This window comes from Mixophyes fleayi, chromosome 3, assembly GCF_038048845.1.
Source record: "Mixophyes fleayi isolate aMixFle1 chromosome 3, aMixFle1.hap1, whole genome shotgun sequence".
Taxonomy (NCBI): domain Eukaryota; kingdom Metazoa; phylum Chordata; class Amphibia; order Anura; family Limnodynastidae; genus Mixophyes; species Mixophyes fleayi.
In genome coordinates this window covers 178,300,366-178,315,387 of record NC_134404.1, presented here as the reverse complement: position 1 = coordinate 178,315,387, position 15,022 = coordinate 178,300,366, and the positions used below count along the sequence as shown (strand labels likewise).

Sequence of the window (15,022 nt, the reverse complement as noted above, 5' to 3'; positions counted from 1 at the left end):
TAAAAGACACTTCAGTCTCTAGAGATTCACTAGCTTTTTTTTTTTAAACATAGTTGCCTACTCTCCTGGGTTGTCCGGGAGACTCACGCATTTCAGGGAGACCAGGGCAACCTCCCGGTTCTCGTATAAGTGGCAGGGGCGGGGCTTAATTATGCAAATATTGTGTCATTTTAGCCCCCTGTTGTAATTGGCCAAATTTGTGACAATCATTTAGGGGCGGGGCCAAAATGATGTGCTTCGTCAAGCCCCGCCCCTGCACACCTACCTCCCCCGGGATCTCCATGAAGCCAACGAGGAAAAGTTGGCAAGTATGTAGGAGGCACAGGAGGCTAGAGCAGCATTGCCAGGCCCTTACCCTACCCAAGTGCAATGAAAAATCCAGAAACTTGTGTTTCAGTGTTGAATGCATTTTTCTCTCTTTAAATAAGTGAGAGGACATTTTTGCACAATTATATTAGTACATTTTCACAAACAATACATGCTATATTTATATTTTTCATTCTGTGTCTTTCCTTTTCTGCATGTTTGTGAAAGAAGGCTGGGACTCCCAACATCTCCTGGAGATGTGGCTCCTCAATCAGACTCCACTATTAAGGCTCATTTAGTGTGGATACAGATTCTGATTTAAAGTGTACTTCAATGAAGATCCACTTGTCATTTTTTCTTCCTATATATTTAGGTGTGTTTTTCATCCTCCCTGAGGTGATGGAGGCGGGGCTTAATTACACAATTTTGAGTCATTAACCCTGGCCCCTGCTATGAAATACCATGGCATTTCCTATCAAGGGCGGGGCTAAGGTGACACAATAGGGTCACTCTGTTAGTGTCAGAGTGTAATATCGTCTTGCTGTGATTTAATAGATGGTACTGAAATTAAGAACATATTTTATATCACATGCATACACATGTTAGTGTACAAATATAGGTGTATAATGACAGGAAATGCACATATGAGAAATAGCTCTGTGTAATAACTAAAGTTGCTCTGATATAAAATGCATAAATAAACATGTTTATTACTTTTTTATTTTTTACAAAAATTTATTGCAGGACTTTAGCCTATTGCCAATGGGTAGACAATCTACACGAGACTCAGAAGATGATTTCCATTCCTGGACCACTTAGTGACTTGTTAAAATGGATATTATGCCATCTGACAAAAGGCATTGTGAAACGTGAAATGTATGGGCAAGGCATTGGGCGCTTCTCTGAAGAAGAGATTTACATGTTAATGGAGAAAGACATGAGGTCTCTGGCTGGACTTCTGGGTAATACCCTGATAATAATGCATTTATTTTATTTTACTTTTCTTTTTTTGTGTGTCTCAATAAAGCTTTGAAGTATAAAATAATGAAGAATAGAATACACTGTCCAGTCTTCAATCACATACTCTACCTAATAATGCTATTACATGACCCAGCATTCCCCACCTTATCTACCATGCACAGTGATGTATGGTCAGAGCTTGTATTTGAATACAGTCAGAAATACGCTCAAGATCCATGCTCGTTTTGTAAATGCTATTTACATGCAGGTTGCATCCGAAGATGAATCAGGCCTTCTGGGGCCTATTTATTTTACTTTTTGTTCATCAAATTCTGACTGATAATGTATGTGCAATTTTTCAGCTCTGCTGTATGGGGAGAGCATTGTGGTAGAGGGATCTTCAGATCCCTCATTGCGTCTTACTGCTCTCCCCTCCGGTCACTATCGCAAAGGTTGTCACCTTGCGATAGTGACCATAGAAATATAGGAGAGGGGTCTTCACAGGAACAGCAGTTATTTGTGACTTCTGTTCCTGTTGAAGTTTTTTTTTAATAAATACACATGATCTTTCAATCCTTATCTTTGCTAAAAGGGTTGCAAGGGATCATGTTAAAAATGTCGTCCTTAATAAATATGCCCCTCTGTGAGGAGTTGTAAGAAAAAAGAGCAGCCAGTCTGATCACCCTGCAGGTAAACCCATTTACAGAGACCTGCATACTGAGTTAAATGGGGCAAGCTAAGAAAAGCCCACAGCACCCAAAAACCTTAATAACAGACATAATGAGTGGGTGACATACCAGCAGGTGTATGAGACAGGAAAACGCTGAGTAGTTGTTCATTAATAAATGTGCTGGATAGAAGTGAAACCTAGCACAAAAAAATGTACACAGAGACTATCCTGGAAACTGCTCACAGATCAGTGAGTAGTGGAGGACCACACCACTTAATTGCTGTTTTCCGAATCCCCAACTACATTCCTGAGTACCACACATGTACAGAGTCTGTCCATTTCTTGAGAACTGCCAGCTTAACATAACGTCTACCCTAGGAATTACACCAGTTATAAGTACCCTGTTACACTGCAGATCACAGAACTCGAGGACAGAATATATAGCATACTTGTCTACTCTCCTGGAATATCTGGAAGGCTCCCTTCCGGAGTCCTGGAAGAGTAGGCATCGTCCCGGAGGTGATGGAGCTGAGGCTTAATGACACGATTTAGCGTCATTAAGCCCTGCCACATACTATGAAATGCTGTGAATTTTGGCATTTCCTATAAGGGGGCGGGGCTACGGTGATGCAATAGTGTCACCATGCACCCTCCTACCCCCTGTCACATGACCTCTCACGGATTTTCCGTGGGAGAGGTTTGAAAAGTGGGCACGTATAATAAATGGACAACTTGTAGTATACTTTTTATCCCATGTGGACAAACCCCTTAGTTGCAAAAAACATTATTGCAGCTGCCATCTTTTTCACACCATTATTTAGCTAATCATTGAAGTGCTATGACATGCTGCCACACATCAGATTGCTGCTAGACACGAGAATGCCACATGAAATAACACAGAATTGCTCAATGCAGAAGTTAAAATAGTGTATAGAACTTATTAAAAAATCACATACATTTCTGCTATGACAAGAAAATGTTAGTGATGCTAAAGGTTTGTTAATGGTTTGTTACTATAATACTGTGTAGTAACACTTAAATGGATGTTGTATAACGATGTGTGTATTTTAAATAGACAACTAATCATTTTAGGACATATTTGGAGGACCCTGCTATTGTTTGTCTTGTTTCAGTTTCCGTTCAGTATTTTGGCCCCAAGCCAGGGTACATAAATGTTTGGGCATTCAACCATACAGCCATATTCTGGTGCACTATTAGGGGCTCCATGGAAATTCCTCAAATAAATTCCTAAAAATGTTTTTATTTTGTATTGTTTTCATTTGTTAATGACCAAACTGAATGTCACATGAGTGTCTTGTTTTTTTTGTTTCAAAATGATGGCAATCCTAACCAGTGTCCAAGTACTGACCCATATGTCCAGCTGCCTTTGCTAAGTATCAGATATTTAATATATACCCTTTGCATAGACACAGCCATTTTGTTGTTTGAAGCAATATGCAACTTATTAATTAACTTAATTCACAAGAAACCAAAGATATTGCAGAGGCATGATATACAAAGGGATATCACTGGGTCCAATTGAATCATAGATGCATCCTCAAGATGGCTGCCTCCACTGTCTGTAGGTGATTGATCCACTATAATAGCGGCAGGGATGCAGCCTAAAGAACAGTACTGGTTTTTGAATGTATAAATGCTTGTATACTTTAAAAATGAGCAAAAATGTCACTAATGCAAAACCATATTGTTATTAGGTGATAAAAAGTACCTCATGGGACCAAAGTTTTCTACTATAGATGCCACAGTGTTTGGACATTTGGCTCAGGCAATGTGGACGCTGCCAGGAACAAGACCTGAGAGACTAATTAAAGGTAAATAAAGCTTACATTATTTGTGTGACGGAACAACAGACATAACATGATGTTTTGTGGCAGAATGTATTCAACTCTAGCTAAATGGCAACATTTCACTGAACAAGTACTAGCCCAATATATCCTTAGAGTAATATAGAGTGTGTGTGATTATGGTAAATTGAACAAATGGACATTTTAGTCACATGTAATATCCTGGTTTAAGAGAAAATAAATAAATATATAAAATATGATGCAAATGTAAATTATGACTAATATGTTCAATATATAATTACATGGGACCTGCTAGGTCTCTACTGTATATGGATTAAACGGCAACAGTTGCCTATGCAGCTGCCCCCTGCCGTGTGCTGCCATCTTGATCAGGCAAGATTCAAATCATCTTGCACATGTGTAAGGTATGCTGTATGACTTCCCATTCCCTTATTAAGATCACAAGTTCACAGGAGATAATTGGAGGGGAGAGGTTGCCTCATTGTAAAACAGTGTGGTAGTGTGGGAGATCTCCTGAAGTCTGCATTTATGATATTTTGATAGTATTTATATAATAATACTCAAATGCATTATACCAGTGGTTCCCAAACTTTGTGCCATGGCCCCCTGGGGCGATGCGGTGCACTTATAGGGGTGCCGCGGCCATGGTTTGTGGTAAGCGGGCTAAGCAAGGCAGAGGGGCGCTAAGCATGAGAGGCCAAACCTGCCATCCCCTGCTTGTCCTCCAGCTGGTCAAAAAAAACTACCAATACGGGGTGCCAGGGGCGCCGGCATCCTCACTCCTCCCTGTTCCCTTCTCACTGACTGTCGGGCATGATGTGATCAGGACATCACTGAGGAGCGGTGCAGAGAGAAGCCTGAAGAAAGAAAGCAGAAGAAAAAGAAAAAAGCAGAAGAAAGAAGGGCAAGATAAAGGTAAGTAAAGGAATGAAGGGGAAACACTGTCATGAAGGGACAAAAGCATGATAGAAGGCACAGTGTGATTATGAAGGGGCACAATGTGATAGTGAAGGGGCACAGTGTGCTGGTGAATGGGAACAGTGTGAATATGAAGGGGCACTGTATGCTGGTGAATGGGAACAGTGTGATTATGAAGGGGCACGGTGTGATTATGAAGGGGCACAATGTGATAGTGAAGGGGCACAGTGTGATTATGAAGGGGCACAATGTGACAGTGAAGGGGCACAGTGTGGTGGTGAATGGAAACAGTGTGATTATGAAGGGGCACAGTGTGATTATGAAGGGGCACAGTGTGATGGTGAAGGGGCACAGTGTGATGGTGAAGGGGCACAGAGTGATTGTGAAGGGGCACAGTGTGATGATGAAGGGGCACAGTGTGATGATGAAGGGGCACAGTGTGATGGTGAAGGGGCACAGTGTGATGGTGAAGGGGCACAGTGTGATGGTGAAGGGGCACAGTGTGATCATGAAGGGACACAGAGTAATAAAAGAGGACACAATGTGAAGAGGGGGACAGTGTGATGAGAGAGATAGTGTGAAAAGGGGCACAGTGTGATAATAGGGTAGTGTACGAAAGCACAGCAAATCCGTGTTCCATTTGCGACAATATATCTGTTATCAGCTTTTGCTATAATAAAAATCAAGCACTGTTCAAAAATCAATGTGAATCAGGAAATAAGGGTGGCAGTGTCCAAGCAGATAGGTTTGAAAAGTTGTGTAGTGCACAACAGGCGCACACATACCATTAATAAATAAGTTTGGTATTTTTATAACATTCTTTAATAATAAGCACATTTTGTACATATTGTTGTTGTTGTTTTTATATTTGATCTTATTGCTATTAATGAGTGCTTTAAATTGTTCTTTGGACGAAATATAATTGAAAAACAATATATAAATATTATTGGATTTTTGAGTATTGTTTTTGCAAACAACTTAAATTCTTTTTGTTACTTTGACCCAACTACTTATAAAATTGGGACAGCTCAGTAACTATTTTGGCTTAGGGCTGCCGTGAAAAATTATGGAAATCCTAAGATTGCCTTAAACTGAGAAAGTTTGGGAACCACTGCATTATACATTTGAAGGTTACTGGTCCTTTAATATAAACTACTGTACATATGATTTACATTTTATGAGGTTTCACTGCCATCTGGTGTCTGATGTTAAAACTACAGGTGGAGATATATTTCCATTTTATATACTAAATAACTCTATAACTGATGTTTCTGCTGCAGAAAGATGTCCAGCATATGTACTACAGAAACATATTTTTTAGATCAGTTTTTTAAGACCAATATGGACATATTTAACAGTAATTCTTTTTTATATTATGCGCTTTTCTACTCAATGGTTTTGTAATGTGATATTTTGCCGTAGTTCAGTTTGCTAAATGCTACAACGAATAAGTAGCTTTTATTCTTGAAAGTTAGCTTTTTTTCATTGTCTCCAAGGGGTTTTCCCATACCGTACCCACACAGCTCTACCCATCAAGAAAAAAGGCAAAAATGCAAGACTGCTATATAAATGATCAAAGTCAATTCACTTACATTCTCACTACATTTTTGATAATGCCACTTCTATCTAAATTTCCATACAGCCACTTTTAGATTTCAACTTAGATCAGGGGTCAGGGAACTTTTTTACCTTTTAGCCCCAAATATATTTAGATACGCCGACGTTACCCCCTTGTTTTGAAAGGAAGGAAATCATATATTTTTAATTATTGGAATTCAAAATTTTATTGAATCTATTCAAAATTTCTTTGAAAGCTTCAACTTCAAAACTTCAGGTTTTGGAGAAATAATGTTGCTTCTTTTTTGATACGAGAGCATCAATATTGGGGCATTTTGATGTTAGAGCAATTTTGATACAGTCTTCATTGTCCAATCGATTTCTCTGCTTTGTTTTTATGTTCGTTAGAGTGGAAAATCCTTGTACAAAGGTAGGTTGTTGCAAAAGGCAGCAACTTTTTGACTGCCTCCTCATGTGCAATTTTGAATGCCTTTGCAGCTGTTGACATCCAAAAATATGACAGATCTGCTTTGTTCTCAAATGCAATACGTGCTTTATTATTGTATCAAAGCTCAAGAAGTGCTTTTGCCAACCCTTAAGGCTCTTCTGGTACAACAGCAATTTCACATTTAAAGGGGTCTACAATCCAACTGACAGCATGTGAATCGTCAGCATTACCCCCAGGAATTTAATTTTTACCCAATTTGGGGTCATTTACTCCTGTTCCCTGACCACTGACTTAGATAGATAGATATACATTTGCATCTCCCATTCCACCACATTCCTGAGGTGCTCTATTGGATTGAGATCTGGTGACCGTGGAAGCCATAGGAGTAAACTGAACTCCTTCACATGGTGTAGATTCAGCTATATATGACATGTGCTTTGTGGCAGGGTACGTTATCCTTCTGGAGGTAGCAATTAGAAAACATGGCGATGGCTATAAACAGATGCACATGGTCAGCAACATTACTCATTTATGCTGTGACATTTAAACAATGCTCAATTGATTTTAAGGAGCCTAATGTGTGCCAAGAAAATATCCCTACACCATTAAACCACCACCACTAGCTTGCACCGTTAAGACAAGGGGGGATGGATCCAAATTCTGACCCATCTGCTTGTCTCAGCAGAAATCAATATTCGTCAGAGCAGGCTATGTTTTTCCAATCTTTAATTTTTTGGTTTTGTGCCCACTGTAGCCTCAGCTGTCCTGAGTGGAACCTGCTCTGGTCTTCTGATGCGTTAGCCCATCCACTTCAAGGTTCAATGTGCGGTGCGTTCAGAGATGCTCTTCTATTGTAATGCATAGTTATTAGAGTTACTGCTGCTTTCCTGGCAGCTTGAATGATCTGGCCATTCTCCTCTGACCTCTGTCATTAACAAGGCGTTTTTACCCATATAACTGCCACTCCCTGGGTGTTTTTTGCTTTGTGCATCTTTCTCTGAAAACACTAGGGGCTAGATTTACTAAGCTGCGGGTTTGAAAAAGTGGGGATGTTGCCTATAGCAACCAATCAGATTCTAGCTTTCATTTATTTAGTACCTTCTACAAAATGACAGCTAGACCCTGATTGGTTGCTATAGGCAACATCCCCACTTTTTCAAACTCGCAGTTTAGTAAATCTAGCCCTAGATCCTGTTGTGTGGGTGAAAATCACAGGAGATCAGCAGTTTCTGATATTCTCAAACCAGCTAGTCTGGCACCAACTGTCATTCCACTGTCAAAGTAACTTTGACAGCACATTTCTTCCTCATTCTGGTTTTTGGTCTGAACTACAACTGAACCTCTTGACCACGCATGTATGCTTTATGCATTGAGTTGCTGGGCACATGATTGGCTGATTCGATATTTGAATGAAAGAGGAGGTGTGCAGGTGTACCTAACAAAGTAGCCTCTGTGTGTATATAAAATGATAAACCTGGTGAGACTGAATTCAAAGTAACCGAGGCTAAAGAAACAGAAAGTATGTTAAGGTGAATTAGAATGAAAGACAGCCAAACCACTTACCAGATAAGGCATTTGATAATCACTTATCAAATAGCCCACTGTAGAAAGTACTTCTGACAATCTGATAATTTCTGTGGATGAAAGTCCCAGTGTTTAACTAATCTTACCCAAGAACAAAAATCATTTTATTAAAGGACTGGCATTTGATGACCGTGATTGTTCTTCTCTTACAGGGGAGCTCATCAATCTGGCCATGTATTGTGAAAGAATAAGAAGGAAATTCTGGCCAGAGTGGCATGATGACAACGATAATACTCTGTATGAAACTGACGATAGTGGTGAGGACAGTAAGACTCATACCCCTCTACAGGACTTTAACTTTTATTCTCGGACAGGGACCTTTGATGATGAAGGGACAGAAAACAGCATTTCTCAAACCCCAGATACTGATTTCACAGGACATTCACTCTTTGACTCGGACATGGAAATGGATGAATTTACAGATCACGAGCAATGCAAGTGAAGCACATGGCAGCTCCTTTCTGAGATATACCGGGTAGATTTCTGTCCTAACATTATATTAATAGTACAGGTTTTGCACACTTCGTTGATTTAAACAAGCCTTATATCTAACAGAGCAAGGCAACTGGTACATTCAGTAAGCTTTATTATTAAACGTGTGTAGTGATTGCTACAGATGAAGGTGTATATGAATATTTGAATATAACCTAAATTTATGTGTGTTTCTTGGTAACTGCTTGAGACATTGTTACAAAATGAAAATGATTTACAAACTATGCCTTTAAAACGTAATCATAACGATTCCACAAGTCTCACTACTACTGGGTGCAGGAATACATGTGGTTCATCTAATTTGTAAATCTTTATAGCTGAAGTGTTTATAGCACTGTAGCCAAAAATGTTAAGTGATGCAAAGTAAGTGCTATGACTGTGAGTGTTGTCTATATGGTGATCCATAATAAGTGTGTAGTTTGCACTTTTGTTGACATTACTGAGAGGACATATTATATTTGTAAGAGGTACTTTGAATCCAAATGCTGGTTTATGCAAATGTATATCAATATGATTCATATAGTAATGTACTTATTAAGTTCATCACAATGAAATCTTTATTGAATAGGTTCATCACTACTAGAAATTTGCAAGTATTTTTTTACCCTTACCTAAAATATGTTCTGTTCCTACTGTACATACTTGTCTTTTTCCTTGTGTTTGAAAGACACATGACAAGAGCATTTTGTCAGCGACAGACTGTATAGCTGAGAACTCAATAGACAAGGTGTTGCCACACATGGACATGGCTCAGAAATACACTTATTCACAGGTGTAATTAAAATTGCATCTTATAGAACATTGGGGAAATTTATTTTATATACAACTCTTTATGCAATGGAAATGAGATTGATGCCAACGCTTTTTAAGTTGTTTATTGTGACTGTATCCTTTTGTTGGCTTCAGATTACACAAAAAGTCCTGTATGAATACATTATTTATTATTATTATTTATGAAGAATAAAGAAATATAATTTAGATTTATTATTTAGTATATTACAAAGAGTAACCTTGGTTATTTTGAGACCACTGTCATTAATATTGTTTTGACCTGCAGCTTAACCTCTTGCTACACCCTGACGCACTGTGTCTTTATGCATCAGGGTATACAGTTATTTCCTGGACCCCACTGACAGCCACTGGTTTCTGTGTGTAACGACAGGAGGCCACTTGTTACGATCCTTGTCATAACAGAGCCCTCCTGCTGTGCAGGAAAATCATCGCTTCCACTTCTTCCTCTCCTGGTTTCGAAGCGGGAGAGCCCCTGTGTCTTGTTCTCCAGGTGCTGCAATTTTACAGCATGTATTAGCACATGCTGTTTAAAAAAGAAAGTCTCTCAATAGAGGAAAAAAGGAATAAATACAACGTGGACAAAAAGTGTGGAAAAAATATAAAAAATAAAACATACACCACATCAATTAATATACAAAATTATTATGACATACAGTAAAGAACATATCATCTGAATGAATTTGTAACACAAATTGTGGGTATTTCATTTGTTTAAAAAGAGTCGGCAACATTTACGTATTCACATCTACATTCAAATCAAAATGTTTTGTAAGATACTTTACGATGTGAATAGGGGGGATATGTTCTGTATAAACAGTGTGTAATTTTGCTGTAAGTGTAGACGCACGCAGAGACGAAAGTTGTATTTTGGAGCAATTGTTTACTACAAGCGTATTTACAATGAACTTACATCAGAATGCCCATTTGTGGATTTTCTCAATTAAAACTTTTATGTTTATATTTAGAAATTAAAATAACAACCGATAACAATATAATAACAAACCAACAAAAAACAAAACAAAATTAACTTTTTTTTTTTTAATACAATCCATATATTTGAGATTTTTTTTTTTTAAATTTCATCTATTATTTTAAAATAACTAATTAAATAAATAACAAACATATCTTCAATGCGTACAGTTTTCTGTGGTAGCTGCTGAGACGCATGCGTGAAAGGTACTTCCTGAACACTGAAGAAACGGAGTCACAATTATCCAATCAGAATCGGAGAGGTAATACCGTGTTGGTCATCACTATCATCTGGGATTTACACATGCCCTGTAGCAGGTGCAAGGAATATGGCTGAAAACAAGGTACTTACACTAAACACAGGGTTTGAATTGGCCGCATCTGCATGAACACACCCGTATTGCACATAGCTTACGTTAGTCCGCCACTTTCCTCCGCCATTCCGCCTCTCAAGGCGTGAGGGGTTGTGAGTGTCAGATGGGTGCGGATAAGGATTCTGTGCAATTGTGTATGGTTGGTTTCTGAGCATGCCCAGTGGGAATTCATGCAGGATACACTACACAAACAGTCCTATGTCCGGAGTTGAATCAGGACCCATGGGGCAGATTCAACTCTCTGTGTTGTTCTTTAGAACAGAGTTGCGAGCAAAAATCAGCGTTGAACGGTAGTGACGGTAATAGTGCGCAATCCGCGTTGCTCTAAAGAACAGCGCGGGGAATTGAATCTGCTCCTTAACGTCTAATAATGTAAACATATTATAAATTCCTATAAACGTTAGAAGCAGTTGATTAAATTTAGCAATATATTTGCTTGGTAAAAGTAATAAGGGAAGAAGCAACAGCTTAATTTTTTTCCCTATTGTTGCTCATTTTCCCCTGTAATAGCAAAATGAAAAAAATATATAGTTATCCAAATTTTCTACAAAATACAGTACAATTTATCGCAATTCATCCCATAAAAAAGAAATAAAAATAATTTAAATCATAAAGTAAGTTATTGCTGGTGAAAGTACCTTAGAGGACAAACTGTGAGCATTGTTCTGGTCATATGAACAAAACACATTGGGAGGAGACGGACACTTCTTTTATATCTATACATGCCAGTAAAATTGTTCAATAGATTATTTGACTTTCAGAGAGGTGTAGATGAGTGGAAAACATTTATATGAGCTGACCAGCTTAGAAGGAGATGTAGTACTGGCACTGTGTCGGGAGTTATGTCATCTTATTTACAACACCTGACGTCAAGGAATGACCTGTTGAGGGACGCAGGTACAGTATCATTATCTATACCTGAAGTTTCACAGATCCAGTATTCCTTTTATCTGACCTGAAGGGCAGGAGGGCAATAAGCAGGAGGCTTATGTCCACTTCTGTGAGACTTTTTAAATTGTCAATAGTCAGACATATACCTCCTTAATGAAGTGCAAAACAGCTGAGGCACAGTGACATCAAGGGTATATTTACTAAACTGCGGGTTTGAAAAAGTGGAGATGTTGCCTTTAGCAACCAATCAGATTCTGGTTAGCATTTATTTAGTACATTCTACAAAATGACTGCTAGAATCTGGTTGGTTGCTATAGGCTTTTTCTCCACTTTATCAAACCCGCAGTTTAGTAAACATGCCCCAAATGTCTCGGTTTGTGCTCATGTACCTAGATTTCTGCCAAAATGTACTGATTTGTGGAGCAAGATAGTGGCATTTGAAGAGGATTAGAAGTTTGCACCAACAAAAAATGTGGAGATGGGTCGAGGCGAAGGCATCATCATCATTTATTTATATAGCGCCACTAATTCCGCAGCGTTGTACAGAGAACTCACATCAGTCCCTGCCCCATTGGGACTTACAATCTAAATTCCTTAACACACACACACACAGACAGAGACACATACTATGGTCAATTTGTTAGCAGCCAATTAACGTACCAGTATGTTTTTGGAGTGTGGGAGGAAACCGGAGCACCCAGAGGAAACCCACGCAAACACAGGGAGAACATACAAACTCCTCACAGATAAGGCCATGGTCGGGAATTGAACTCAAGACCCCAGTGCTGTAAGGCAGAAGTGCTAACCACTTAGCCACCCTGCTGCCGCATGTTGATAAGCACAGATAGGCGCATTGGTGCCCCTAGTTTTTATAGAGCTGTGCAAAAATGAAATTATATTTTTTGGAGCAATGTTCTTAAAATAAGATAAAGAGGTGACGATGGCACATTTTAGGCATGTTGCTTGTTTTTTTAAGAGGGCATAACCATTCTCACTCTGCAAAAATACGTGCCTTTTTCTTCTGTGCTGAGCTGGCGGAAACTGTGTGTTTTCCTATACATTTAATGTGGTGCAATTTGCACCTATAGTGGTACCTCCAGTCTGTATTTGTTTACTTCTATATACAACAAAACACCTGGCTTATACAAGATCTTCATGGCCCCTTTGCAGATGCCTGTCGTAGAAAGAATGTGGTAAATGGGAGTCGCACAGGTTGGTATTGCTTTACATATGCAATAAATATTGTGTAAAAGAATGTTGTAACTAAAGCTCAGTACAAACACATTTTTTGATGGATACTTTAGATAAGGGTTTCTTATGATTCCACAAAACAATACAAAAATAGTTATTGAAATAATCATCTTACTGCATACACTCAGAAAACAAATATTTTCAGCTAACTTCTAACATTAATTTATTTTTGAACACCTGACTTGAATTTTTGTTTCTTTAAATAGCATGTTTAGTACCTTTTTAAGCCTGCATCTGCATTTTTCTTAACTATCATCCTACAAATCATTATCTTCATTTCAAATTGTTTTTGGCAAACAAAAATGGCACCCAGGGACAGAATAACTCAGGCACAGGTCACAGATTCTCAGCATGTCATGTGATGGCAGAGACGCTAAAGGAGGATGTCACTGCGCAGAAAGAGCTCAGAGAGGTGTTCCAAAGCCTCTCTGCTAACTACGACATGTATCGTGTAACTGTGGTTGCCATGGTATGTCAGAATCATAAAACATTTATAGCAACCTAAAGAAAAAAGGAAGGGAAAATTGTAAAAACCACAATTCTTCTTATAGCTTTCCGCAGTAATTTATGTTATAAAAACACACATGATTTTTTTATGCGATAGCTGCTTTATGCTATTTAATATATGTTTACAAGCAATCCCTATTTCCCGGGTCGAGTACACACTTGAAAAAATGCTCAAGAAATGTCTTGCTTTAAAATCTTTTTTTTACTCATATTTTCCAATTACACTTTTAACTGTATGTTTAAGTATTTAATTTTACTATTGACACACAATGTGACATCATAATTTCCTAAAACCAACCTAGAGTTGAAGATTTAAGATGCTTTTGTTGCTGTACGCTGAAAAGTTTATTTAAAAGAGTAATTATTTTAGCACCGTCGTTACAAGTTTATAAGCCATATTTAAAATTGTATATTTTATTAAGATGATTTTGGATTATGTACTATGTTCATGTTGTATATAATGTAAACATTTATACAGTTGGTGATCTATGTACTGTATGTATTCATGTGAATAATATATACATAAAACATTAATAAATGTCCAGTTTGGTCATGTTTACCTTCAGGTTTCATCTTGAAAGATAAGTTCAAATTTCCCGAACCCTTCAAGAATAAATCCACCTTTTCTGGACACTTTGTATTTATCACTTTTATTCTTATTTGTCAACATTGTCTTCTGTGTACTCTCAAATACCACAGGCAGCACATACAAATTGCTCGCACTGAGGATGTTTTAAGATTTGGAACCAATAGTACCTTAGTTTTGCCTCAAGAGCTTCAATTCTGCTACTCAGTTTCAATTCAAACCCTTCTTCTGTTCAGTTTGTTGCTCTTACCCAACATCTGTCTGCTCACGGGCCAGTCCACAGAGGATATTTCATGTGTACTTAACTTAAAAAAAATAATAGACTAGCCAATATGTATTAAATGCATGTATAGTTTACATTTCTTTGTTTTATAAAAACAAACACATTTAAAACTAATTTAGACCTCACAGGAACTCAGCTGTGTCCTTAAATCACTTAGCTACCATGTTTGGAGTTGAAAGTGTCCTGATCAATATTTTTAAATATTTAATTTTTTATTATACAGGGTGATTCAAAAGTCGCAGTACACCCTTTTATTTCAAAAACTCTACAGGAATTGGGCCGATTGGCCGATTTCAAGATGGCGCCCATGTTTGGTACATACCGTAAAAGATAGACCACGTCACCCATACCTTACGGGAGTATTCAGGTTTCCCAATTTCCTGTAGAGTTTTTGAAATAAAAGGGTGTACTGCGACTTTTGAATCACCCTGTAGATTGGGTTTGAAGAAGAATTCTACCCAAAATGTAATATTTGCTGTTGGTTAAGCTAGGTACACACTACATGAAACTTCAAACGATGCGATAGTTTTACCAACTTTCTCCACGACAGAAAAAAAAAAGAAGCCCCGATCAGCATGCCGATACCTGTGTACACACTAGAACGATTT

General features: G+C 38.2%; 1 protein-coding gene across 1 annotated transcript; it reads left to right on the top strand.

The window, feature by feature from the left end:
* Positions 1 to 1,055: 1,055 nt before the first annotated feature.
* On the top strand, positions 1,056 to 10,673 carry FAXC (failed axon connections homolog, metaxin like GST domain containing). The gene is made up of 3 exons (XM_075202821.1): positions 1,056 to 1,268; positions 3,652 to 3,768; positions 8,422 to 10,673. Exons 1-3 carry the CDS (start codon positions 1,100 to 1,102, stop codon positions 8,709 to 8,711), a joined length of 576 nt encoding a protein of 191 aa, XP_075058922.1. The 5' UTR covers positions 1,056 to 1,099; the 3' UTR covers positions 8,712 to 10,673.
* Positions 10,674 to 15,022: the final 4,349 nt, after the last annotated feature.

Excerpts from the sequence above, each read along its gene's own strand:
- FAXC (XM_075202821.1), top strand. The coding sequence starts at position 1,100 with ATGATTTCCATTCCTGGACCACTTAGTGACTTGTTAAAATGGATATTA. Across the intron at positions 1,269-3,651 it reads GTCTCTGGCTGGACTTCTGG|GTGATAAAAAGTACCTCATG; the intron begins GTAATACCCTGA and ends TATTGTTATTAG. Across the intron at positions 3,769-8,421 it reads ACCTGAGAGACTAATTAAAG|GGGAGCTCATCAATCTGGCC; the intron begins GTAAATAAAGCT and ends CTTCTCTTACAG.